The 27,987-nt window shown below is 41.7% G+C and overlaps 1 protein-coding gene across 3 annotated transcripts in view; it reads right to left on the minus strand.

Annotated features, from left to right (window-relative positions):
* Nucleotides 1–4,613: 4,613 nt before the first annotated feature.
* Nucleotides 4,614–27,987, minus strand: part of MCF2 (MCF.2 cell line derived transforming sequence) — a 75,379-nt gene continuing 52,005 nt past the window's right edge. For all 3 annotated transcript variants that reach the window (XM_040468536.1, XM_040468535.1, XM_040468537.1), the window contains 10 exons: nt 25,320–25,412; nt 23,908–24,033; nt 23,120–23,341; nt 16,052–16,144; nt 13,864–13,942; nt 13,237–13,303; nt 11,381–11,490; nt 8,906–9,018; nt 5,946–6,058; nt 4,614–5,060 (listed from right to left, as the gene is read on the minus strand). In XM_040468536.1, the coding sequence (XP_040324470.1) occupies nt 4,949–5,060; nt 5,946–6,058; nt 8,906–9,018; nt 11,381–11,490; nt 13,237–13,303; nt 13,864–13,942; nt 16,052–16,144; nt 23,120–23,341; nt 23,908–24,033; nt 25,320–25,412 (1,128 nt within the window). In that variant the 3' untranslated portion in view covers nt 4,614–4,948. The remainder of the gene's footprint in view (nt 5,061–5,945; nt 6,059–8,905; nt 9,019–11,380; nt 11,491–13,236; nt 13,304–13,863; nt 13,943–16,051; nt 16,145–23,119; nt 23,342–23,907; nt 24,034–25,319; nt 25,413–27,987) is intronic.

Raw genomic sequence — 27,987 nt, forward strand, 5'->3', positions numbered from 1 at the left:
GGTGTGAAGATGGTTCTTGCAAGAATGAGACAAACTGTGAATGACGAAGTCCTTCTCAGTCCTGAGGAAATTCTATGAATGTCATGGGCAGCACAGATCATCCTGACTCTGTAACGCTTTTAAGAAATATAATCTAGTTCACACCTCCAAAGGAAATCTTATTTCGAAAAGTCTATTCATTCTCCTTTCATTCAAGGGGAACTTAGTTTCCTTGTGTTACTCAGAGCAGCAGCTACAAAATAATGAAGAATGATCAACGTGAGGATTCAAAAGGTGCATCCTAAATCCAAAGGTGATGTCTCTTGCTTGTTTATTTCACTATGAAAGGTGTTATTCTGGTACAAGATTATTTCTTGAAGCCATCTAGTTTATGAATGGCATAACTTTACTGGCAGCAAAATAAACAGAATTCACATCTCCTACAACCGGATTTCATAAATATTGTATGAGTTATGCTTGTGTGCATATAGATAACAGGAAACATGTTAAGCACGTAAGTATCAAAGAGATGTTTACCCTGTATTTGCCAGATTCCAAATAAGATAGCCTCGTATCTATCTTTAAACCTAAGTGCTGCCGACAGTTGCCTGTGTGGTCAACTGTAATTTCCTAACCCACTAACTGGCACACATTCAATTTTTGTAGGCCACAATACACTATTTTGCTCCATGCGGTGTAATGAGGGTAGATCTCAATCCAGACCACTTGATACTATAGCATTCAACAAAAACCTACCAATGAGTATTAATGTGTCAAAGGACTTAAGTCATAAATGCACGTGATGGGAAAGGCATGCATGCTCTCAAAAGGTCTGAAGTCAGAACTTTCTAGAGAATAGGGACCAAGGGGACCTAGAGCCTTGATCCAGTAGCACACCGCGCTGAGAGCACTAAATGCTTTAAGTGCTGGTGATCTATCAATACATTACATTTCTACCCTCCCGATGGCACGAAACAAAAAAAAAGGTTATTGGAAAACTATGCTTATGGTAGAAAATTAAAAGAACTAGAAAAGATAATGCGGTTTTTGCCAACTAAAGCGTACACGTTAACACACACAGAGCAAGCCCTTTGCCGTCTGGGAAACAAGCACTGGCCCAAAGCCAATGTAAGCTGTTTGGCCACGTGCTTGCCAAAGGGTAGTGACACACACTGAATCTACGGTGATTGGTTACAGTAATGGAATCACTTCAAATTAAAGCTAATCGAATATGTAATTTTACATGTCCCACAGTTCAGTTAGCTGAAACGTAATGTAATTAACTTTGTCCCTAATTAAGTATGAGGGCAGTCTGGCTCTACATTTAAAATGATGATACAAATGATGGAAAACCTACCAAGTCTTCCTGTATTATATATATGGAAGCTAGATGAACATACTTGGTGTTTTCAGTTTTGAATCTTGGAGACCGGAGCACAAGAAACACCATTATTTTCCAATACACACATGGCTTTATTGGTTTTTGAACTGCTTCATAAAAAATGATTTATATACGTTACTTTCAACAGCTTCTCCAGCATGTACTTTCAGGGACTCCTGTATTTCTTCTCTCATGAATCATTTATTTTATTTTTTTGAGAGGTGGGGAGAGGGAGAGAGAATCCTAAGCAGGCTCGATCTCATGAACTGGGAGATCATGACCTGAGCCGAAATCAAGAGTCGGACGCTTAACCGACTGAGCGACCCAGGCGCCCCTGTCGTCAATCATTTAAATAAGCATAAAGCAGTTAGCAGAAAGCTGGCCATGTTGATTTTCAAACTTTTCAATGTAGCAGATGGAATCAGTGAAATCTGGGGGGAAATGTGATTCGGTACAACTATCTGGCTTCTGAAAGTGTTGGCTTTTAGTATCTTAGATTTTATCTTATTCTAACATACAAATTTTTAAAGTTGTATGTGCAACTTTCAATTCAGCATGTGCAAGGTTTCTATTTGATACTCTTCTTTTATAGTGCTTCTGCCTCGTATAATGCAAGAAAGAAAGAAACTGTTAACTACTTGAAGTTATGAAGATATTGTCCTGTGCTTTCAGATTTCAGAAGCTTTTACTCTGGGTTTTATGTTCAGGTCTATGATCCAACTCAAACCGCTTTTTGTATACGGTATGAGATGTACGGATGAAGGTTCATTTCTTCTCCGATACGGATATCCAGTTGCTCAAGCACCACTTGTTAAAACAACCTGCCTTTCCCCATCCGGCTGGCTCGGTACCTTGATTGAACATTTTTCGATTATGTGCATGTGGATCCATTTTAGAAATCTCTATATTTTTCTACACTTACATCAATACCACATCGCATTTGTTACTATAACCCTATAGTAAGTCCTGAAATCAGATATGTAAGTCCTCCAGATTTTTGAGATTCTTTTGTTCTGGATTTTTTGCCTTTCCATATGCATTTTATTTTTTTTATTTGAGAGAGAGAGAGAACATGAGTGGGGGAGAGAGGTGGGGGGGTGGGGAGGGAGAGGGAGAGAAAATGAATCTTAACCAGTCTCCACGCTCAGTGTGGAGCCTGATGCAGGGCTCGATCTTCGACCATGACATCACGACCTGAGACAAAATCAAGAATCAGACGCTTAACTGACCGAGCCACCCAGGCACCCATCCATATGCATTTTAGAATAAACCTGCATTTTTTTAATACTCAGATTTTGAGTGCGTGAACTCTATAGGTCAATTGGGTGACGATGGATTTTTTTTAAGTTTATTTTGACAGAGTGAGAATGCAAAAGTAGAATAGGGTCAGAGAGAGAGAGAGGGAGAGGGGGAGAGAGAGAGGGAGGGGGAGAGAGAGGGAGAGAGAGAGGGAGAGACGGAGGGAGAGAGGGAGAGGGAGAGAGGGAGGGAGAGAGGGAGGGAGAGAGGGAGAGGGAGAGGGAGAGGGAGAGGGAGAGAATCCCAAGTAGGCTCAGCACTGGCAGAGCCCCAATGAGGGCTTGAACTCATGAACCGTGAGATCGTGACCTGAGCCAAAACTAAGAGTTGGACACTTAACTGATTGAGCCATGCAGGTGCCTCAGGGGACAATGGATTTCTTAACAACACTGAGATTTCTTAACAACACTGTGATTTCCAATCCTTAAACATGGTATCTCTCCCTCCCCCTTATTAAGTTCTCTTATATATATCTCAGCAGTGATTCGTGGTTGTCAGTATAGAAGGCTTAGACATCTGTTGTTAAGATTTATCCCTATTTATTTTACATTTTATATTACTAATGTAAATGGTATTGTTTTTTGAAATCAGTTTTTTCAATTCTCTGTGGCTAGGATCGAGAATTACAGTTTATTTTGTATAATGATTTTGTACACTCTGGCCTTATAAAATTTTATTACTTCTACTAGGGTCTTTTTGTGTAGAGGTTCCTTATGGTTTTGTACAAATACGTGATGTGCTCAGCATGACGGCGCTGCCTCTTCCCTTCGTTTTGTTCTCTCTTTATCTTGAGTTATGAAAATGGCTATAATAGAAATGGTGAGAGTGAATATCCTTGGCTTGTTCCCAATCTCAGGGCGAAGGCTTCCAATATTTCACCATTAAGTATGATGTTAGTTGTGGTTCTTCATGAGCGTACATGATCAGATTGAGGAAATTCCCTTTATTCGTCGGGTGAGAGTTTTTTTCACGGATGAATATGGACTCTTGTCAGCTATTTAAAGGATGACATAATTTCCCCCTCTGTTACGTTCATATGGTGAATTGCGGTGACTTTTAAGTTTGTAATACAAGTATCTGAACATCCAATTTGAAGTAGTTCTAAGTTCTCTTTTTTGTCCCACGTGTTCCTTGGAGGTGCGTTGCTTACCACCCAGAGATCCACGGACATCCATTTCTAATGCTTTTTAAGACTTTATATGATTACAGTCTTCTGAAATTTATTGGGACTTATTGTAATGACCCAGCATATGATCTATCTTGGTGAATGTTCCATGTACACTTAAAAATAATGGTGTATTCTACAGTCGTTGGGTGCAGGTTTTAAGTAAATGTCAACTAGTTCAGATATGTCAGACTCTCCTGATTACTAATTATGTAATTCATTCAAAAATTATCTAAATAATTCAACAACCGGTGAGGAAAAACTCTAAAAGGTGACCCAGATTTAGGGTACCTAAAAAAGCAAACAAGAAGTGACCTTTATTTATTTAATCTCTATACCCAACCTCTATACCATTTAATCTCTATACCATCTAATCTCTATCCCCAACGTGGGGCTTGAACTCACGACCTTGAGCTCAAGAGTCGCATGCTCTTCTAACTGAGCCAATACAGAATTCTAATACAAGTCCAAAACTAGGAATTCAAAGGAAATATGTGCATATGATAATAATGTTCACAAAAAGTCTGTGTTTTCGTGGGGTTTTTTTTTTTTGGTGATACCTGTTGATAGATAGCTCAGTATTACTTAGGGGGAAAATGTAAAAGAATACTGGTTTATTTTCAAATACAGAAATTTTATGTATTAAGTGTAGGGTTAATAGAAGGGAATATTAGGTCAGCACTCATTACTTTATGCTACCTTCATATATTACGTCTTGGACACAGACACGAGTGTGTGTGTGTATGTGGCTGAAAGCTAACATAAGGAAACAACATACTCAGAACTGAGTGAAATACACTGGTAAAGCGTTCTTGGACAGTATAAGGCCGGTACTTTAAAAGCACATCATCAGTATTTAGTTCTGAAGGATCTCTTACAAGACACCTTGGTATCTGAGACTCTCTTCCATACCAGTCAACCTCGTAGGGAAAAGTGTAACATGTTTTAAAAATCTTTCTTCATTATTTTAAAGCTATGAAAGGAAAAAAATAAAATAAAATCCTAGCCAACATAATATGCTTGCAGCTCTATTTCTAAGTGCAGAGAAGTTCTTGCCTATGTCGACTGCATCCTTGGTGAAGCTTTAAAACTGCTAGCCTTTAAACAAACAGTATACAGTCTGTTCATATTATACCTGTAACTTTGGCATTCCGAAACCTATAGTCACCAATTAAAATCTGCGAAGTATTCCCGGGAATCAGACCTTCTTTTCTTCTGTTTAGATTTTTCACCAACCTAAATGATAAATGAATTAGTAGCCAACAGTGGTAATATACGGTAACGACAACAACAAAAAACACATGTAATCCAATGACCTTCGTGACACTGTGCTTGAGTCCTGTGAGTGACCTACAAGGGACTTAGGTTACTAGCAAAAATGCTGATTACTTTAATGATCCATCATTACTTTTCACCCTGGCCTGTACTCGTCCACCTTTAGAGTCAAAGTACACACTCCATGTAGCCTTTCAGCTAAAGTCATGGGCACAGTGAAGACAACAATCATTTCATAGCAAAGTTCCAAAAGATTTATGGAAGTTTCGCTCACTCAGTCCTCTCCCAAACAAGATTTCCTTCCTGCTTTGGACTCTCTATAATTACACAGTATATTCGGCAGAACCATCTTGGCAATCGGTGCTAAATGAAGTCAAATGCATTAGAGTAGAATGGTAGGACTAAAAAGTCAATATGTGAATTGACAAAGAGAAGGTGACTGTGTCGTAAAGTAGCAAAGCATGGTTCCTGGCACACACTGGTAGGCATTCATTAAAAATGAGATGAGTTAATGAGTGACTTCAACGACCAAATGTAGTGGGATCTGTAGCCATTACAAAGCCAGGTCTCTCAGTTGAAATGTCTGAGCCAAGGGTAAACCACAAAAGAGCATGCAGACTCATAGCATTTCATTCTTTCAAAGCATGTTTCACTCACCAAAGGTTAACATTCCTTTCAGTGAGCTATATAGGCATAGCTGAAGCAATGAAAATGAGATACTGATAAGAAATGTGATATTTCTGCTTCTTGGGACTGTATAACAAAGATACAAGTAAAGCGGAACATTTGATTAGATATGCATGTGCCCCCGGCAAAGGTCATCATAACCACTGAGAACACACTTACCATTGACCTTCGGCATCTTCATGAAGAAACTGAAAGACATCTCCATTTCTGATCAGGAGGTCTTCTGGGCCTCTCTTCCTGCCATCTGCTAGGGCTTTGTAATTGCCTGGAGACTATAAGGTTGTTTTGAAAGATCACATTACAAATTTGACTATAAAACGGCCTGGGTAACTGCATGCTCTATGACATAAAGAATTCACTCTTCAGTGGGAATAGTGGTGGCTACAGCAGCCCAGCGGGGATGACCAAACACGGAACCATTTGTGATGGGGGAAGAAAAAGCAGAACATGGCCTTATGGAGCCTGAAGAATTCATTTTTATTTGCAAAAAAGAGAAGTAGAGCACAAACTACACAGAAAATAACAGAGCACGATGACTTTAACTTCTATGAATTATAAGCACAAACCCACGGGGCACCTGGGTGGCTCCGTCGGTTAGGCGTCTGGCTCTTGATTTCGGCTCAGGTCGTGATGTCACAGTTTCGTGAGCTGTGAGCTCAGGCCCCGCATCGGGCTCTGTGCTGTGAGCCCAGAGCCTGCTTGGGATTCTCTCTGTTCCTCTTTCTCTGCCCCTCCCCCCGCCTCTCTCTCAAAGTAAATAAACTTTAAAAAAAAAAAAAAAAAAAGCATAAACCCAGAAAAAAAACCCAGTGTGAAACTAATTTTTCAATACGGTTACTTGTAAACTGCTCCCATGGAAAATTTATCTAGACACACACAAAAGGCAGCAGCCCTAAGCAAAGACTCACTAACACCCTCAAAAGGATTTCTGGGATTTGTATCATTTTGCACAGGTAAAAGTAATGAACACAGACATTCTGGGTCCAATAAAAGCACATTAAACCATAATGTTGTGCTTAACTTGGCCTTAATCTTTTGACAGCTATCATGTGAGCTTGATTCATTAAGAAGCTAAATAAATTATCTAAGGCCCACTGATTGCACTTTGCTACAACGTAGAGAGAGACGAAATAATTTTCAAGTCCAGAAGTAGTCTTTTTTTAAAGATTTTATTTTTAAGTAATCTCGGGGTGCCCGGGTGGCTCAGTTGGTTAAGCGCCCGACTCTCGATTTCAGCTCAGGTCATGATCTCGTGGTTCGTGGCATCGAGCCTCATGTCAGCGCAGAGCCTGCTTGGGGTTCTGTCTCTCCTCTCTCTCTCTGCTCCTCCCTCGGCTCGTGCTTGCTCTCTCAAAATAAATACATAAATAAATAAACTTACAAAGAAAAAAAAGAATTTATTTTCAAGTAATCTCTTGAATTTTAACCCAGTGCAGAGCTTGAACTCACAACCCCAAGATCAAGAGTCGCGTGCTCCACCGTCGGAGCCTGCCAGGCTCCCCAAGTCCAAAGGTGCCCTGAGATGAGGAATTTTCCAGCACAGCAGCTCACCCACTGAAGACGGGCATTTAAAAAGAGTACCGTAACTAAAAATCTTTTAAATGAAAGAGTCACGTGGTATCGATTCTTTGCACATGCCAAGGAATTAACCTGAAAACAATATCCACATCACTCGGGCCAAACATCTTTTGAGCAGTACTTTCCATCAGCCTAACAGAGCGGCTCATTGCAACCCATTTTACTTTTTGCTCTCTCGTATGTTCTCCTTAGTAGCGCAACTCAGGGAATAACGGCGAGGTGACAGAGCTTACAGGGTCTTCTCCATCTCTGTCCCCATCCCCTGTGATGAAAGTCACGCTGCCTCCACGCTTCGTTTTCTGCCACCGTGGCTGGGAAAGGGCTTACTCAGCACCTTGATAGCTCCTGACGAGCCCTTCACAGAGCATCTGCAGAAAACATCTAAACCCGAACTGGCTTCCTCTGAATTTTTGCTCACGTCTGAACTCTCTCTCCCGTCCTCAGATAGTATTTAATTAAGGAAACTCCCGTCCAAATATGTATTACGGTCACTGTTTCATTCAGAGAAAGACTACTGTTAACTTTTTTTGAAGGTCTGATTTATTTTTGAGAGAGAGAGTGAGGAAGCACAGGGGAGACAGAGAGGGAGACAGAGGATCTGAAGCGGGCTCTGCACTGACAGGAGAGAGCCCGATGCGGGGCCCGGACCCACGAACGAGATCATGAGCCGGGCTGAAGTCAGATGCCTAGTCAACTGGGCCACCCAGGCGCCCCTAATTCTGTTACCTTTTTAAAGAAAGCATTCCAGGGTCGGCGCTGCGCAGCTCTGTGACTATCCACACCAGTAACTCCCTTAGCCCAACATGAGAACAGCCCAACTGCATTTGCTGCTATGAAGGGCACCGAGGAGAGGTCCACTCCACAGGAGTGTTCCCACCCTCCAAGCTGCTGACCTCAGAAAACTGTAGACAGAACCCTCAACAGTCCTAAATGCCTCTCTCCTAATAATTGGCTCGGATCCTAACCACAGCACACACTATTTCTTCCAGAAGTTACTTTTACTCTAAAACAAACTTTTAGTTTTATGGGGTGCTCCCTTGCTCCATCAGGCCGATGTGGCACCACTGACACGTTTTGGCCACCCACAAAAATGTGCTCCCCAGATGTTATCAAAGAGTTTCATACGTGTAAAGTTTATTCCCTAGGTTTTCCAATCTGGAATCGAAACTGATCGTTAAAGTAGACGTGACTCTCTCCTGTGCTCTCTGATCTTATCTCCGCCGCTGCGATTGAAGACAGGGGTGAAGTTCAACGAGAGAGAAAACTGGTCCATGTACAGAGACGCGGAACTAACAGACCAGATGTCCCACCAACCTCAGCAAGAGCGCCACAGGGAGCTCAAACCGGTTCTACCGGCAGAGGGGAGTGCTTACTAATGAATGTTCCCGGTAAGACTGGTTCCAAATCTTTTGGCTACGAAATACACCTAACGGCCTCGAGGATCTGGACGGAAGACTGCCCCCACGTGCCTCACTATTGCATCAGTAAAACTGCCCCAACCGTTTTTCTTTATTTATTTACTTGCATATGTCATTACTGACCATTAGGGGCCTTTCTTCTTCTTCATTGTCATCATAAGAAGAATAGAAATAGTTGCTTGACCACTCCTCAGGGTCTTCAGAAATTTCTGCAGGTGCTGACATCTGGGTCCAAACTAGAAGAAAAACATGGAGGGGGGGCAGTTCCTTAATGGTGCTGGTCTAACACAGGGAGTGAAATCATCAAGGCTATAACCGTCAGTGGCCCAGAACAGTATCTTTATATAATAACACCTCCAATTAGACTGTACTAGTTTAGAATTTCTGATATTTCAGAAAGGGCCTGGAATGTCATATACTTCTGTTACTTCCTAGGATGGTTGCAAGTTGGAGCTGGTGGGAGAATTATTAAAACTAGTAAGTTAAATAACATTCCAGAGAATATTGACCCTTTCGATATAGAGAATATTATAGAGAAGAGAATATAATCCCTGCCAAAGTTGTTTTCTATGGAATTGCTATTGGTCCTACTCAAACAGCACTTGCAACATCCTACCTAATAATATTAGCTCTGACCTGTCTTACTTCCTTACTAGGCAAAGACCGTGGGTCATACATAATATATCCATAAGAGTCCTGCGTGTAAGAGGTGCTTAATTCATAAAATATATCAGGGGCGCCTGGGTGGCTCAGTCGGCTAAGTGTCCGACTTCGGCTCAGGTCATGATCTCACAGTTCGTGAGTTCGAGCCCCGCGTCAGGCTCTGTGCTGACAGCTCGGAGCCTGGAGCGTGCTTCGGATTCTGTGTCTCCCTCTCTCTCTCTCCCCCTCCCCCACTCATGAGCGCGCTCTGTCTCTCTCTCTCAAAAATAAATATACATTAAAAAAAAATTAAAGGGGCGCCTGGGCGGCTCAGTTGGTTAAGCATCCAACTTAGGCTCAGGTCATGATCTCGTGGTTTGTGAGTTCGAGCCCGCATCGGGCTCTGTGCTGACAGCATAGAGCCTGCTTGCGATCCTCTGTCCCTCTCTGTCTCTGCCCCTCCCCAGCTCTCACTGTCTCTCTCAAAAAAATAAATAAAATAAATAAAAACATTAAAAAATAAAATAAAAATATATTGAATTGATACAGACTAAATAATCTCATCCAGGCAGAGAACTAACAGAATCTCATCTTGGCCACACTAAACTATTCATGTTATCTTGGAAAAATCACGTCAAATTTCTCTAACTTGGTTTCCTCATCTGGCAAATGAAGGCAACGGTACCAGGCCCTCATCCTGACTGTTCAAGGGGCCGCAGCATAGATGACCTGAAGGAAGTGACTTTCAGTTGAACAAGGCTGTCATTGCTTGTTTCTCTTCAACTAGGAGAGAACTCGTCCGGACTGAGGACCTTCTTATTTACGTATCAAGTATCAGACATTTGCTAAGCATTTCTCTTAAGCATTTTTCTAGAAAAGTCTATGCTGTTTATCCCAGAGTTGTATAGATGACCCTGCCAGGTGCTTCTACAGCAATCTATTATATTTCTCTATTATAACACAGTAATTGCCTCTTAAATGATTGTTGTACCCTCCTGGCTTCATAGGGATGGCAACTGAGTGTATCTTTTTGTTTGTTTGTTTTTTTAAAGTAGGTTTCACACCCAGTGCAGGGCCCAGTGTGGGTCTTGAACTCACATCCCTGAGATCAAGACCTGAGCTGAGATCAAGAATCAGAGGCTTAACCGAATGAACTACCCGGGTGCCCCACAACTGAGTGCATCTTAAACAGACTGTATGCCCAAAGCTTTGCACAATTCCTGGCACACAGCCCGGGTTATAGTTGTTGAATTAACCACCTTGTTTGAAATCAGCTTAAATGACACAATTTGCAAAAAAATAAGTAAAGATTCCAGCTGTAAATGACTCTTCTCTATTCATTAAAGCTATGGTGAGTGAAGTGTGCATTCCTCGAAGCCAGGAGATGTTTCACTCATCTCTGTACTCAGTGGGTGAAGCGTCGGACTTCGGCTCGGGTCGTGATCTCGCGGTTTGTGGGTTCGAGCCCCGCGTCGGGCTCTGGGCTGATGGCTCGGAGCCTGGAGCCTGCTTCCGATTCTGCGTCTCCCTCTCTCTCTGCCCCTCCCCCTTTCATGCTCTGTCTCTCTCTGCCTCAAAAATAAATACACGTTAAAAAAATTAAAAAAAAAAAAAAAAAAAAGAAGAACCACATAGAGAACATGTTAAATCACACATGGCTGGGTCTCACTCCCAGAGTTTCTGACTAAGAAGGTCTGGGGCAGACCCAGAGAGTCTGTCTTCCTTAAAAGTTCCCACGTGATGCTGATGCTACTGGTCCAGGCACAGCTCTGACACCCGAGCGGCAGGGCCCGCCAGTGTTATCTTGCACGCCGAAAACAAAAGGACCTTATGAAAATGGGTTAATTTGGCTTTCTCTATACTAAGGTAGGGGACAGGAAGATTTTCCAAATTAACCACGGGAGGAAACACTGTGCACAGCCATGAGTCTTACCTTCCCACGGCCACTGTGCATACCTGTGTTCGCTTTGGCCTTAACCAGTGGGATGGTCTCCCGGACGTCCACCACAGCGCTGCCGTGTTCTGATTCAGTCTCCTCGGCACCCATAAAGGATCCGTGTTGCCTTCTGAGACAGTAAGTGTGTAAAAACAAGTGAGCTTTTATATGCTTTAAGAGTCACAAGAAATTAAAGATGGACGTTTTCCCACTGATCTTGTGCGTTAGGAACATGCTCTAAGAATCATTCAAACCCAGCTGACTGCCCCCTGAATTTCAGCCCGTGGAATGATAGTAATAGCAGAAAAGCTGATCCAAGCCAGCAGGATCTCTCTTTAACACAGAAGGAAAAATGTACTCCCTTCAGGGCCCACGACAGGTATAGTGTTTAAAATTCTTATCCTGTGCTGTATTATATGATTGAAATTTGCTGAGAGGTAGACCTTTTTTTTAAATAATTTTTTTTAAAGTTTATCTATTTATTTTGAGAGAGAGAGAGAGAAAGAGAGAGAAAGATTGATTGATTGAGAATCCCCAGCAGGCTCCATGCCACCAGCACAGAGCCTGACAACACGGGGCTCGAACTCAAGAACCGTGAGATCATGACCTGAGCCGAAATCAAGAGCAAGATGCTTAACCGACTGAGCCACCCAGGCGCCCCTGCTAAGAGGTGGACTTTAATGCTCTCATGACACACACAAAAGGATGGTTGGGATTAATATTTCACAACGTGTATGTATATCAAGCCGAGTTTTAAATATATATCGTTTTTAATTGTCGACTATAATTCAATACAGTTGGGAAAATGGAAACAAAAAAGTCCCATAAAAGGAGGAATTTATTGGCTCTTGTAACTGAAAGTCTAAGGATTAACACTGGACACATATGGATCCAGGAGCTTAAATAATGTCATCAGGAATCTTTTCTATTTCAGCATGGCTCTTCCTCTGTGCGGCAGTGACTGCCGGTCCTTTGTTACTCTTACAACTCTCTTTCTCCAATCAGATTGAAGGTGACCAAAAATATTTTGAACAGAAAGCCGCAAGTGCAGCCATTGTTTGCCAACACGCTACTCCCTCCAGGATATACTGAGGACAAAGCATCTGTAATCATGTTTAAAAATTAGCCCAGGGGCGTCTGCATGCCTCCGTCAGTTAAGCATCTCACTCGTAATTTCGGCTCGGGTCACGATCTCATGATTGTGGGATCAAGCCCTGCGTCGGCCTCTGTGCCGGGTGTGGAACCAGATTGAGACTCTCCCTCTCTCTTCCTCCTCGTCTTCCCCTCCTGTGCTCGTGTGCGCACACACATTCTCTCTCTCAATAAACAAACAGGTAGATAGATAGATGAACATCCTCTCAATAAAGAGGTAGATGGATAGATGGAAAGAAAGAATAAAATAAAATAAAAATTAGCCCAAACTCTGGGGCGCCTGGGTGGCTCAGTCGGTTAAGCGTCCGACTTCAGCTCAGATCATGATCTCACAGTTACTGAGTTCGAACCCCACGTCAGGCTCTGTGCTGACAGCTCAGAGCCTGGAGCCTGCTTCGGATTCTGTCTCTCTCTCTCTCTGCTCCTCCCCCACTCATGCTTTCAATCTCTCTCTCCTTCAAAAATAAAGAAACATTTAAAAAAATTAGCCCAAACTCTCATATTATTTTTAACATCCAGAGAAACAATAGGATAATATTAAGGACCATTAGGCTCCACGTATAAGGATAGAGCTGAAAAGATGATGTATTTGTGGAATTTGATGAGTTACTCCTAAAAGGGAGGGTAGTTTATGTCAGAGATACTTTATAATAACATTGTCTCGTGGACATACAGAAAACAGAAGACGGCCGGAGTGATAATTTCTTAAAGAATAATCACTTACGCATCAATCTGCTGAGTAGGAAGCTGATCCTGTTGTGTTAACTGATTGTGTTGCTTTCGTTTTTTAACTGTGAAAGAAAACAAAGCTTATGGGAGCACCATTCACAAGCCGCACTTCTTCCATGAATCATGCACACGCATGCACGTACGTGTACACACACACACACACACACACACACACACACACCCCATTCCCATTAGAATTAACCTTCACAGACCGGAAATAACCAGGGGAAAAGGCCGGTCTGGATGTGAAATATGGAAAAGGACTGAACTACGTAGTATTTTATCAAGAAATTCAAGTTTATAACTGTAACCATCACCCTGCGAACATTACTTGAGGTCCCTGGCAGAGTTCACTCATGGGAAGGACCTAGAGTTAATACAGTTAGTTTGCTGTGTTACTTCTCAAGCACTGGAGTTCACTTGCCAGTATAAAGTTCATTCACCAAGAGAGTTCAAAAAACCCCTTGAACCTTGGTCTTCTACTAATTAGTTTAACAAACCGTTTCACTATAAATAGTATAAAGTAAATATCAGCCCCATTCCCGGTACAAATTATCCCAAAACAGGAGTCAATGAGCTGTTACTGTACTTCTTGTTCTGAAGAATGCAAGCTTGAAATTACCTGTCATAAGTTCCTGTTGCTTCAACAAAATACTTCTTATCTCTTTTAACCATGTCATTTTCACATCGACATTCGGAGCCTAAAGATTTTCAAAAGGGAGGAGGAGAGGACAGGTTTCCTTTGAAAAAGAACGCTTCACAACAAAACAAATGTAACTAAGTATATCACACATGATCTACATCCCAAACCACCAAATTCAAACTCTACCATTTGATTCTTAAAACTTCTAAGAAGTAGGTAGCCATCAGATGAGATGAGATCGTCAAAACCCTTTTGAAACTGCCCTTAAAAAAATAATGCTCAGGTAAAAAAAAAAAAAATAATGCTCAGAGAAAAAGCACAATACAATCTAACTTATTTTTCCTTTGTAGGAGGGTCCTTTTAAAAATATAAACGTTGACGGGAACCCTCTTGCCCTGTTGGTGGGAATGCAAACTGGGGCAGCCGCTCTGGAAAACAGTGTGGAGGTTCCTCAAAAAATTAAAAATAGAACTACCCTAGGACCCAGCAATAGCACTGCTAAGAATTTACCCAAGGGATCCAGGAGGGCTGATGCAGAGGGGCACTTGGACCCCAATGTTTACAGCAGCACTTTCAACAATGGCCAAATGATGGAAAGAGCCTAAATGTCCATCAACCGATGAATAGGTAAAAAAGTTGTGGTTTATATATACAATGGAATACTACGTGGCAATGAGAAAGAATGAAATATGGCCTTTTGTCGCAACGTGGATGGGACTGGAGAGTGTTATGCCAAGTGAAATAAGTCATACAGACAAAGACAGATACCATATGCTTTCACTCTTATGTGGATCCTGAGAAACTGAACAGAAAACTGTGGGGGAGGGGAAGGGGAAAAATAGTTTCAAACCGAGAGGGAGGGAGGCAAACCATAAGAGACTCTTAAATACAGAGAACAAACTAAGGGTAGATGGGGGGGTGGGGGAGGTGGGAAATCGGTAATGGGCATTGAGGAGGGCACTTGTTGGGATGAGCACTGGGTGTTGTATGGAAGCGATGAATCATGGGAATCTACCCCCAAAACCAAGAGCACCCTGTACACACTGTATGTTAGCCAATTTGACAATAAATTATATTTATTAAATAAATAAAATTATATTTATATATACATGTATATGTATATGTATATGTATATGTATATATACACGTATATATAAACACTTTTATGTTTAATTTTGGTAAAAATGAAACAAGTTCTCCTGATTCTGAAAAGACAATCTACTGTAATCTTGATAACTTACAAGTTTGTAAAAGGACAGCAAGAAGTCTTATATGTAAATCAAACTCAGAAAATGTATTTTTATGAATTCTTATCACCTAATATAGAACTAAAACAAAGAAACACCACTGAGCAATTTCAACAAATAACAGCACATTCACAGGTCACAAGTCATATACAAATACTTATCACGATGACAATATCCTCTTGAAATGCTCTCATTCGTCTCCCCTTCCCTGAAACAGGTTGGACCTTATAGTGCATCAGGCCAGGGCTTTAAGCGTATGTTTATTTTTTTCATCATGATAAGGGTACTCTGAAGCAAATTTTTGAGAGACAATGATCAAATCTGAACTGTCATATCACTGCATCTCACAAATGAGAATACCAAGCCCAAGAAAAACTCATAACCATTTGAAATCTGTAACTCTAGATGCTTGACGGGGACAGAGAAGCCCTGCCAAGTTCTTGGCTATCAGCTCCGGTTGATAAGTATCCTTGTAGTTCTAAAACTTCAAAGCCCTAGAGGGCCACCCGGGTGGTTCAGTCGGCTAAGCGTCCAACTCTTGACCTTGGCTCAGGTCACAGTGCCACAGTTTGTGAGCTTGAGCCCCAAGTCGGGCATCTGCACTGATGGCAAGGAGCCTGCTTGGGATTCTGTCTCTCCTTCTCTCTGCCCCTCCCTTGCTTGTGCTCTCTCTCTCTTTCACAATAAATAAACAAACTTAAAAAAATTCATTTAAAAACTCAAAGCCCGAGAAAGCACCATAGACCCAATCAAGTTAAAGAAAACATGTGCTACTGAAAAAATGCTTGATTACACCACAAAAAATATGAAATAATATTTAAGCGACCTAAGTGAGAGGAATGAGAACTTTTATAATGGAACCAAAATTATTTTTGTTTGTTGCAGGTTATGGCTTCTAGAATAATTCTTAAAGGACTAACCTGGACAATATAAACTTCTTCCTTGCCAGCATACCAGATTTCAAACTTGCGGTTATCTCCTTTTACGTATTCAGTGATGCCAACTTCATCCATCTAGAATATGTTAGTCAAAATTGTCATGAGGGTTTTATTTGGAATATGAAATTACATTAAATCTACACTCGTCATACTCTAAATGAAACAGAATTTCTCACTGGGCAAAATACACATTTTATATTCAAGAATATGAAATGATAAATACAACCACAGACCTGAGTATTTAAGTGTTTTCACTGAGCCATGCACTTACAGTATAGATTACATACTCCATTCCAGTGATGGAAACAAATGTTACAAATCTGAACCCCCAACTAGTCCCCATAAGATCGAACCCCATTACAATTAACTGCACACTATGGAAACAAATTATTGTGTCAAACGCAGAACTAAAAGTAATTAAACATCAATAAAAAAGCTCATCCCAAAGTAATTTAAATGGTTACTTTTAATAATCCTTTGTCAGATAAATTCATCTGACAGATTATTACTTATCTCTATGGAAGCCTTATAAGTGATAAACAACCAATTTATGGGGTGGGGGAAAACCAGCTAGGTACGCAAGGGTCCCCTCTATTCCACCAACCTCTCAGCCTCTCTGGAAAACAAATTATCTGTCATAGCAGAGTGAGATCTTCCTGTAGCCAGTGAAATTGTTTTTTTAATGTTTATTTACTTAGTTTTGAGAGAGCGAGAGAGAGAGCACGAGCAGGGTAGGGGCAGAGAGAGACAGACAGAGAATCCCAAGCAGGCTCCATATTGTCAGCGCAGAGACATGGGGCTCGAACTCACGAATTGTGAGATCACGATCTGATCGAAATCAATTAACCGACAGAGCCACCCAGTCGCCCCAACCAGTGAAGTTTTTGTATGCAATATCCCTTCCTTACCACAATTTTTTCTTCCCTGTATGATTGTGCAAAGCACAAACTTTTCAATTTTCTTTCATCCTGTGCTAATAGCTTGGTTAATTCTATTTTGTGCCATATCACTCCCTCACACACACATTCTCTTTTAGTTCTCTTCTGCCTTCTGTTTTTGTTCAATTCCCGTCTAATTATCTAAAGGAATATCTCATTCTTTGTTCCATTTATAAGTACCCCAAACAGCGCTGATTAGAGTTACTAAGCATTAAAAGTACCCCTAGTGAGGTCACCATATCAAGGGAAAGAAAAGGGGAGCACCTGGGTGGCTTAGTTGGTTAAGCATCCGACTTCAGCTCAGGTCATGATCTCATGGTTTACGAGTGAATTCGAGCCCCATTCTCTCTCTCCCTCTCTCTCTGCCTCTCCCTTGTTTGTGCATGTGTACTCTCTCTCTCTCTCTCTCTCTTTCTCAAAATAAACATACACTGAAAAAAGGGAAAGAAAGGGGATTATGCTTAGAAATGAGATGCATACATACAAGAGTCTCTGATGTCTACCCTGAACGTGGTCCCATGTTACTTCCAGAGTCTCCAAAAATACTTTTTAAGGTTCTTTTTTTAAAGTTTATTTATTTATTTTGAGAGAAAGAAAGAGAATCTCAAGCAGGCTCCATGCCGTCAGTGCTGAGCCTGGTGCGGGTCTTGATCTCACAAACCATGAGATCATGATCTCAGCGGAAATCAAGAGTTGGGATGCTTAACCAACTGAGCCACCCAGGCGCCCCTTCTTTTGAGAGAGAGAGAGAGAGAGACAGAGACAGAGAGCGAGCGAGCATGTGCACAAGCAGAGGTGAGGGGCAGAGGGAGAGAAACTTAAGCACTGAGCATGGAAAAATACCTTCATATTCCTACTCAACCGCCCCAACTAAACGTACTTTGGCTGAAACATCGGGATTTAAGATAAATAATAACCTCATGTTCAATCTCTATTTAAATTGATTGCATTTCAACACATACTTTTAATCGCTTAAGATGGATCACACCTGGGCTTTGGAGTCTGCGGGCCCAGGTTGGAATTTCACCTCGTATTATTAAGAGCTATGTGTTCTGATGGAAGTTGCTTAACCTTTCTGAATGGCAGTTTCCTCAACTCTAAAACGGAAAGAATACCTTCTTCACAGGGTAGATTAAAGGATTAAATAGGATGCATTAAATGCTTAGATCGTATAATGAGCTTTTCAAAGTATGAGTTTGCTTTGTAAACTTTCCCTTGTTTGAATTGCAGTTTTGTTATTTTTGACTTCATACCTATAGCATACATAGCATTATAGATTAAATGAGTTTTTGATTTGCCCTGGTAATCTAACCATGATGTCGATCAGACAATCTTGTTCTGAGATTCAAAAAAGTCACTTACAAATGATCTACTGGAATGCAAAGGTTTTACTGAAAGGTTGTCAGTTGTTACTAAATGTTACGATACCATGAAGTGTTTACTATACCGTGAAATTTACTCCGTTTTAGAATCTAGGGGTAGTTAAAGGTCTAACTATATGCATACAGTTATATAGTACTCTATAGTACATATATAATATATATATATATATATATATACACACACACACACACACATATATAATAACAAGCCTGATTCTATAGTTACATCCGAATTGTGGTCTCTGCTGCATCTATTATATTTGCATTCATATTCCTGGTAGCTATGAATATAAATCCTTTATTATAAAGCATTTTATCTGAAGACATCTCAGTGTGTCAAGTATTAAGGGCTCCAACTTGTAACCTAATTTTTTGTCATCAAGGTAATGTAAAGATGTCAAATCTTTACATTGTTAAAAGTCATCCAGTGGGTCAAGAACTCGGCAACGATCACCAACTACTACCAAGCTGAAGATATTTATATGTATGGAATAGAATGTATTTACTTCTTGGGTTAGTATAATTTAAAATATTGAGGGCCTGGGGCTCCTGGGTGGCGCAGTCGGTTAAGCGTCCGACTTCAGCTCAGGTCACGATCTTGCGGTCCGGGAGTTCGAGCCCTGCGTCGGGCTCTGGGCTGATGGCTCAGAGCCTGGAGCCTGTTTCAGATTCTGTGTCTCCCTCTCTCTCTGCCCCTCCCCCGTTCATACTCTGTCTCTCTCTGTCTCAAAAATAAATAAACGTTAAAATATTGAGGGCCATCTGGGTGGCTCAGTTAGTTAACCATCCGATTCTTGATATCGGCTCAGGTTGTGATCTCATGGTAGCAGGATCGAGCCCCGCGTGGGGCTCTGCGCTGAGCCTGGAGCGTGCTCGGGATTCTCTCTCTCCATCTCTTTCTGTCCCTGACTCACTCGCGCTCTCTCAAAATTAAATAAGACAGACATTTGTTTTTAAAAAAATTATTTTATTTTTTAATGTTTATTTACTTTTGAGAGAGAGAGAGTGTGTGTGTGTGTGCGCACAAGTGGAGGAGGGGCAGAGAGAGGAGGACAGATAATCCAAAGCGGGCTCTGTGCTGACAGCAGACAGCCCGACGTGGGGCTCGAACTCACAAACCATAAGATCACGCCCTGAGCTGAAGTCAGACACTGAACTGACTGAACCACCCAGGCACCTCAATAAAATAAACATTAAAAAAATTGATCTTGAATCACATTAACAAAAAATCTAGCTAAAATGTAAGTGCTATGAGGCAGGTACAAGAAAGATACTGGGTATAAAACGGTAACATGGCTGTATCTTAAAAACAGTTTCTGAGACCAAACAGAAGAAAGAAAAAAGAGAATTATAACGGATTACAATTTATGCAAATTAAACTAGATGCACACAGAACATCGACACACATTTAACAAAAACACGAAAACTGAAGGATATACATCAAATAAATGAGAATGGTTGCTACAGGGGTAGAGAGGAAATTAAGTGTGGAGAATAGGAACGAAGGAAGGAATGAAAGAATGAACAAACAAAAAAACAAGGCCTTCCAGCATGGTGCGGTGATTAACAGCATCGACTCTGGAACCATCTACCTGGGTTTGAACCCGTGCTGCGCGGCTTAGTAGCTATGTGCCCTTGACCAAATCAGTCGCCTCTCTGGAACTTGGCTTTCCCACCTTCAAAATGGGGCTCACCATAGTTCCTACTTCATCTAAAGTTGCCATCTGGGTTCAATAAGTTAACAGTGCCATTTATAAACACTTAGATCAGCTTCTAGCAAATAGTAAGCGCTCCATGCAGGGTTATTAAATTAAAAAAAAAAAATAGGTGATGATAATACATGCAGGAACTGAGGAATCTGAAGAACTCAAACCTCTCCGTCTGGCCGTGACCTGAGGGCCTTTCCTTTGTACAGAAGTGGCCGGCTTAAAATATAGCATGCAATTGTTAGGCCACGGGATTCTAGCTTGATAGGATGAACTCAAGACAACGGTCCGGGAAAGTGACAGGGAAGTGGCATTCTGCGTCCATCCTCTCTACTAAAGAGAAAACTTGGAAACCGGTAACCCCAATCGTTACGTCACACACCGACTAGTACTGCTAGTGATGATTTATTTTTTTTTTTCAACGTTTATTTATTTTTGGGACAGAGAGAGACAGAGCATGAACAGGGGAGAGGCAGAGAGAGAGGGAGACACAGAATCGGAAACAGGCTCCAGGCTCCGAGCCGTCAACCCAGAGCCTGACGCGGGGCTCGAACTCCCGGACCGCGAGATCGTGACCTGGCTGAAGTCGGACGCTTAACCGACTGCGCCACCCAGGTGCCCCCTGCTAGCGATGATTTAATCCCAGAATCTCACAATAGGAAAGCAAGAAGAAGTAAACAGAGTGAGGCTTAGGAAACAGCCAAACTTGGGGCGCCTGGGTGGCTCAGTCAGTTAAGAGTCTGGCTTTGCTTCAGGTCACGATCTCACAGTTCGTAGGTTTGAGCCCCACGCCGGGCTCTGTGCTGACAGTGCGGAGCCTGCTTGCGACTCTCTCTCTCTCCCTGCCCCTCCCCGATTTGTGCTTTCTCTCTCTCTCTCTCCAAATAAATAGACATTAAAAGAAAGAAAGAAAGAAAGAAAGAAAGAAAGAAAGAAAGAAAGAAAGAAAGAAAGAAAGAAAAAGGAACTAGCCTAATTTCCATCTTTGTCTGTCAGTGCGATCACCATTTTCCTGGTACTCCTGGCCTAAATCTTTGCAGGCAGCACTGAATAATCTTTTTTATTAAAAATATTAGACATTATCGGGAAACCAAAGAAAAAGGAGACTGATTTTTTTTTTCCCCTTCAAATGTCAGGTATTATTTCTTTCCTGTATCTAGTAAGTCACCAAGCCCGTCGATCTCCTTCCACTGAAATGTTTCTTGCATCTAGCCGACCCTGTTTCCATGGTAACCATTATAGTTTGAATTCTCATGACTTGGTTCCCGCATACCAGTCCCTCCTCACTCTAATGTACTTCAGAAACATTCTGTTGCCCACCACAGTGACAAATTCAAGTTAAAAAAAAAAAAATCGATACAAATCAGAAATACAACATTAGGTACTGGCTAGGTCACTCTACAAATAAAAAGCTAACCAAACACATTTGGGTCCAACACGCCTATGGAGAGAAAGTCTCATCCCCAGAAATAGGCACAGAGACAGCAAGAGATCTAAACCCCGGCTGAGGTCAACCATAAAATCTTGGTGCTCAATCGATGTTTGTTGGAGACATAAACGAACAACGGAGATCTGGGGGACGTGGAGGCGGGCTGCTGATGTCAAAAGAGCAACTTGGTGCATTTGCTGTAAAAGCAGCCGGAGTTAAGGAAACTTGTGGCACTGCTGAGGGTTCAGAGCAAAGCAGGGGAAACTCGACAGTCGGAAGAGGCCCGAATTGGGTCGTAACTCTGGGTAGGAACTTTGTTACCAACAGCCTGGGACTGTCGGCCTTGTGGGGAGAATCAAAAGCAGGGCCTGCTTATCTGGGAGACTCCAGACACAAAACACCTCGGGACACATCGCTTATCCTCTGTCCCTGCTGCTGAAAACGTCGTCAATTTTCAAATGGCTGACAACAAGGAAAGAACATGCTCATAAAAAATGACTCAAGTCAGGGTGGTTGGGGAGGCGAAGCAATAGTTTTCTCCATGTTCCAGTCTTCCCATAACAAATGTTATATTGCCTCTACAATTTTTTTGAGATTTTATTTTTAAGTAATCTCTACACCCAACGTGGGGCTCGAACGTACAACCCCGAGGTCAAGAGTCACATGCTCCACCGTCTGAGCCAGCCAGGCGCCCCTGCTTGTACAATTTAAAACTTGAGGGGCGCCTGGGTGGCTCAGTTACGTGACCAACTAAGACGGTGCTGACAGCTCAGAGCCTGGAGCCTGCTTCAAATTCTGTGTCCCCCTCTCTCTCTCTTGCCCCTCCTCCACTCATGCTCGCTTGTTCTCTCTCTCTCTCTCTCTCTCTGCCTCAAAAATAAGTAAACATTAGAAACAATTAAAAAAAAAGACCTCTACTTAAGATTTTGAGGGTTGGGGGAGGACAAAACGGGCAAAGGGAGTTCAAGGGTACAAATTGCTAGTCAGAAAATAAGTCCTGGAGATGTCATGTACAGCCTGGTGACTGTGGTTAATAACACTCTATTGCACACGTGAAAGTTGCTAAGACAGAAGATGTTAAAAGTTCTTACCGTAAGAAAAACTTACAACGGTGTGGTAATGGATGTTACCTAGGCTTATCACGATCATTTTGCAACATACACAAATATCACATCATTGTGTTTTACACCCAAAGCCGATATAATGTTATACGTCAATAACGCCTCAATAGAAAGATTTCATTTAAAAAAAAAAAGGATGTGAGGGACACCTGGGGTAGCTCACTTGGTCGAGCGTCTGACTCTTGATTTTGGCTCGGGTCACGATCCCAGGGTTGCGGGATCGAGCCCCGTGTTGGGCTCCACGCTGAGCGTGGGAGCCTGCTTGAGATTCTCTCTCCCTCTCCCTGTCTCTGTCTCTCTGTTCCCCTCCCCTGCTCGCATTCACGCTCAAATAAAAAACAATAAATCAATAAATAAGTAGATAAATAAATAAAGGGATATGCATGTATAAAACCCATTCATTTCACTTGAAAAGGTGCACAAGCTTTTTTACACATGAAATGATATTACGTTACACAATTTAAATTGTCTTACTTTCAAACAGTGCTTAAAGCTGTACGATGGATATCTATCAGACCCTTCTCCGCTTTCAACGCGCCTCTTACAAAAGACAATGGCTTTTTCATACAAGAACAGATGCCGCTGCATTGGTTTGAATCTAGCAAAATCCTTCATTTTTGTAGCACCTTTCTTGTGTCCAGTCCAAACACTGAATGCTCCCTGCATTACCATCTTGCCCAGTTCATTTAAGTTTCCCTATGAAGGAAAATCAACACTCATCAGTACAAGGTGGAGCTACATTCGGGCCTCTGACATCAACGTCGTACTGTGTAGGTTGAGCTACTAAATTCCTGCAACACAATTTGTACGGTCTTTAAAATTTCATTCATCACAACTTTACATGAAAACATGCCATGTGTCACACGGGTACATAATTAGGGCGGGGACAAGAGACAGAAGACCGCTCCTTTTCCCTGGCTTCCTGTCTCCATGTGGATGTATTTAGGGTAGGCCCACCCCCCACCCCACCCCCCGCCCATCTTCTCCTCAATCCTGATTGGCGATTGACATCTACCGGTCCAGGGATCCCCACTAGGCAGAGCTAAGTCTAAAGACTTGATTTTTTTTCTTCCGTATCTATCTGGGACTATGCGAGCAGCAGTTCCGGGACAATACACCTCCTTAGAAGACCAAAACATTCCTTCAAACAAGATCTCCCATTCTTTGGCTCTTTATTTCTCAGTTGGTTCCGGGTGGCGACGAAGAAAGAGATCTTAACTTGCTTACCCACAAAACTGCGACAATCATTACAATTTACTTACAATATAGCCATTTATTGCGATCTGATGCATGGAGTCATTAAGTGACTTCAGTAAATCCAGCATTGTGTCCACAGCCTCCTTTAATTGTTCAATCCCTTGGCAGCCGTTGCTATATTTCAGCAGCTCCTGTGATTAGAAGTCAAAAATTAATATTGGGCAGGTATTAATAGCGGCAGAAAATGAATACATTTCTGGCTAACATGCTTTCAAGGAGGAGTCCACAGATAATGTCATTTTGTGAGTAATACCTTTCATTTGCTACCCGTCCCATTAGTACTATATTTTAAAAACTGTGTCAAAATTTGGGAAAAAATGGAATAGTGACTAAACGGCATCGAGTCAAGGGCACTCGCCGCTCTTGAAGCTGCAGAAAAACAGCTATTAGGACCCACTAGAGATTTATGTTTAAAGTAATCACACTTTTCTGGCCTTCGACATACAACAATTTGTGTTATTCATTTTGCCTCGATCACAGAACACCGTGAAAACATACTGTTAAATAAGCTCGGTGCTTACACTTAACACAACATTTTTGTAACCTGAATTTCAACGTGACACGAGGGGTGAGCCTCCTCCAATTTTCATCAAGAAGACTCCTACGAAATACTGTCTCAAACTCTAAGAAATGTGTGTTTAGTTCTTCCCAACCATAGTAAAAAGATTGGGGCGCCTGGGTGGCTCAGTCAGTTAAGCGTCCGACTTTGACTCAGGTCATGATCTCGCGGCCTGTGAGTTCGAGCCCCGCGTCGGGCTGTGTGCTGACAGCTCAGAGCCTGGAGCCTGCCTCGGATTCTGTCTCCCTCTCTCTCTCTGCCTCTCCCCTGCTCGCTTGCTCTTGTGGTTGCTCGCACTCCCTCTCTCTCGAAAATAAACATTAGGGGCACCTGGATGGCTCAGTCAGTTAAGTATCCAACCCTTGATCTCGGCTTGGGTCATGATCTCAGAGTTCATGGGTTTAAGCCCCGCATGGGGCTCTGAGCTGACAGCTCAGAGCCTGGAGCCTGCTTCACATTTTTTGTCTCCCTCTCTCTCTGCCCCTCCCCCGCTCGTGCTCTGTCTGTCTCTTTCTCTCTCTCTCTCAAATAAATAAACATTAAAAAAAACTGTTTTTAAATAGTAAAAGTTCGGCATTACACATACATCAATGTAACTGGTATGGATAATTAACTCGCTATAAAGACTCCAGACAGCCTCAGATTACATCTATGCGCCGGGCACTTTAAGGGCCACAGTGAACCCAGGCCCCGAGCCTACCTATTCATGGTGCTTCCTAGTCACCTGCTTCCTTTTTAATGGCTTTGATACATTTGACCCACAGAAGGAAGGAAGGAAGGAAGGAAGGAAGGAAGGAAGGAAGGAAGGAAGGAAGGAAGGAAGGAAGGAAGGAAGAAAGAAAGGCTTTATGTAATTACCTTTAACAGTAACTGATACTTAGTGATTCGTTGCACGGGTTTGAGTAAATAGGAATCCAGACCAAGCCTGTGTTTTAATTTTCTTTGACATTCCTGTCATTAAAATATAATTATCAATGAATTTAAAACATGTACCCATGAAAATACCAAGCATTCACTGATTAGACCCAATGCATGCAGGTTTCTTACATCTCAAGGGAAATTTACCAGGAAAACCACTGTTACATATGGTGTGGAAATTATAAGCAGCGGTATACGTAAAAAAACCACTGTAAATGTTGCCTTAAGGATTTGAGAGGTATAAAATGCCAAGATTTCAAATACTAATAAGTTTTTACATAAAATTTGCATTGATGTGGAATGCCTAAAAGATGAGAAAGCAATGAATGACCATAGATGAACATGATTAAACATGAAACATGACTAAAAAACGTACGTAAGAAAATTTTTAAAGGGCTCAGCTGCACAGGTCAAGGCCAAGAAAAGAAACAGGTTGTACTGAATATAAATCAAACTGGGTATGAGGAGAGGTTTTTTGAACACCACAAGAAAAATGGAGACCTCATCAACTGGTGCTATATTTCATCTGATTATTGGCTCACTGCCACTATAAATATGAGGGTCATGCCTTTGGGTCCTGGGAACATTGTAGGGTCCCTAACTAGGGCGAGATGGGGCTGATTTGGATGAAATGTACATGCAAGCAGTACAGAACACAGAGAGAGTAGGAGAGGCTATATATGTGTAAGATCTGGGACCTGCCTCTGAATATAGATAAAAACCAATATACAATCTAATGCACACAGTTAGCAGCTTATGGTTAAAGATGATGGACCGATACATCCATTTAGCTCCTCTTACTCATGAAACCCAACTGAAATGATTAAAAAAGTAATTTTTACAAGGCAAAACCCAAAGTTACAAAGATGGGAGAGGAAAAACACATCAACCAAATATGGAAACTGAACGCCAAAGTGATAACGTTAGACAACTGTGCACGCTAGAGAAACGTGACTCTCAAGTTGGCAGAGTTTTCGGAAAAGCCAAGGAACAAGTCAGTTTATGTTATAGAACACCTTCCCCCCGCTTCCACAAAGACTCCAGAATTACAGACATCAAGGACCTCTGAAAGGGGGGAAATGAAGGTCAGGTTTCAAAAAATGTGGTTGTTGAAAGTCTGCTTAAGAAGTAAGTAGAGGGGCACCCAGGTGGCTCAGTCGGTTAAGCATCTGACACCTGATTTCTGCTCGGGTCATGATCTCACAGTTCGTGGGTTTGAGCCCTGCATCAGGCTGTGCACTGACAGTGCGGCTCCTGCTGGGGATTCTCTCTTTACCCGTCCCCTGCTTGCTCGTACTCTCTCAAAAATCAATAAACTTAAAAAAAAAAAAAAAAGTACATCAAGATACTGGGGTGCCTTAGTGACTCAGTCAGCTAAGCGTCCAAGCCTTGATTTGGGGCTCAGGTCATGACCCCAGATTCATGGGATCAAGCCCGGCATTGGACTCTAGGCCAAGCATGGAGTCTCCTTAAGATTCTCTCTCACCTTCTACCCCTCCCGCTGCTCACACATGCTCTAAAAAAAAAAAAAAAAAAAAAAAACCAAATAAATAAATAAATAAATAAATAAATAAATAAATAAATCTATACCTTTAAAAAAAAAAGTAGACACTAACACACATTGGTGCGAGTGTGCAGTGATCAGGACATCACACACTGCTGGCCGCGATGTAAAATGGTGCAGCAACTTGGGAAAACAATCCAACAGTTCTTCAAAAAGCTAGAGAGAGTTACCAAATGACCCAGCAATTTCATACCCAGGTACATGGCCAAGAGAAATGAAAACATATGTCCACAGAAAAACTTGTACATAAGAGGTGGAAAAGAACCAAATTACCATCAACTGATGAATGGGTACACTGAATGTGGAATACCCATACAGTGGAAAGAAGAACTCATATCTGCCACATGGATGAACCCTGAAAACATCATGCCAAGTGAAATCAGCAAAACACAAAAGATCACATATTTTATGATTCCATTTATATGAAATGTTTAGAACAGGCAAATCTAGAAAGACAGAAAGTAGCTTACCAATCACAGAAGGCTGTTGGATGGGGGGGGGGGGGGGGCGGAATAGGGGGTAATTACTAAAAAGGTATGGGGTTTTTTTTTTTTGTTTTTGGAGTCATGAAATTGTTCTTAAACTGATTGTAGCGATGGTTGCCCAACATTGTGGACACAGTAAAACTACTTAATTACACATTTGAAAAGGCTGAATTTTATGGAATTTTAATTACATCTCAATGAGTGGTTACCCCCAAAATTAAATGAGCAGAAAAGTTAAAAAAAAAAAAAAAAAAAGGAGAGAAGGCTCAGAGAACCATGCCACCTTGCACAACTAGGTGGATGCCTGTCCCATCGCATAGCAGGAGAATAGATGTTTACCTGAAAAAAGTAAAATGGAAGGCCTATGAACTAGGGCATATCTGATCCAGTTGAAGACAGAGTACCATATTGAAAGCAAAGAGATTACTTGACTATTTATGTACCAAATTAAATACTCTCAGCGTTTTCACCTAAGGTGGCTACCAGAATACTGGCAACCAGATCCTTATTCACCAGGTAGTAGACTTAGGAATCTAACCAGCTTGAGAAAGATACAGGT

Source organism: Herpailurus yagouaroundi, unplaced genomic scaffold (assembly GCF_014898765.1).
Source record: "Herpailurus yagouaroundi ecotype Mexico unplaced genomic scaffold, PumYag 67702, whole genome shotgun sequence".
Taxonomy (NCBI): domain Eukaryota; kingdom Metazoa; phylum Chordata; class Mammalia; order Carnivora; family Felidae; genus Herpailurus; species Herpailurus yagouaroundi.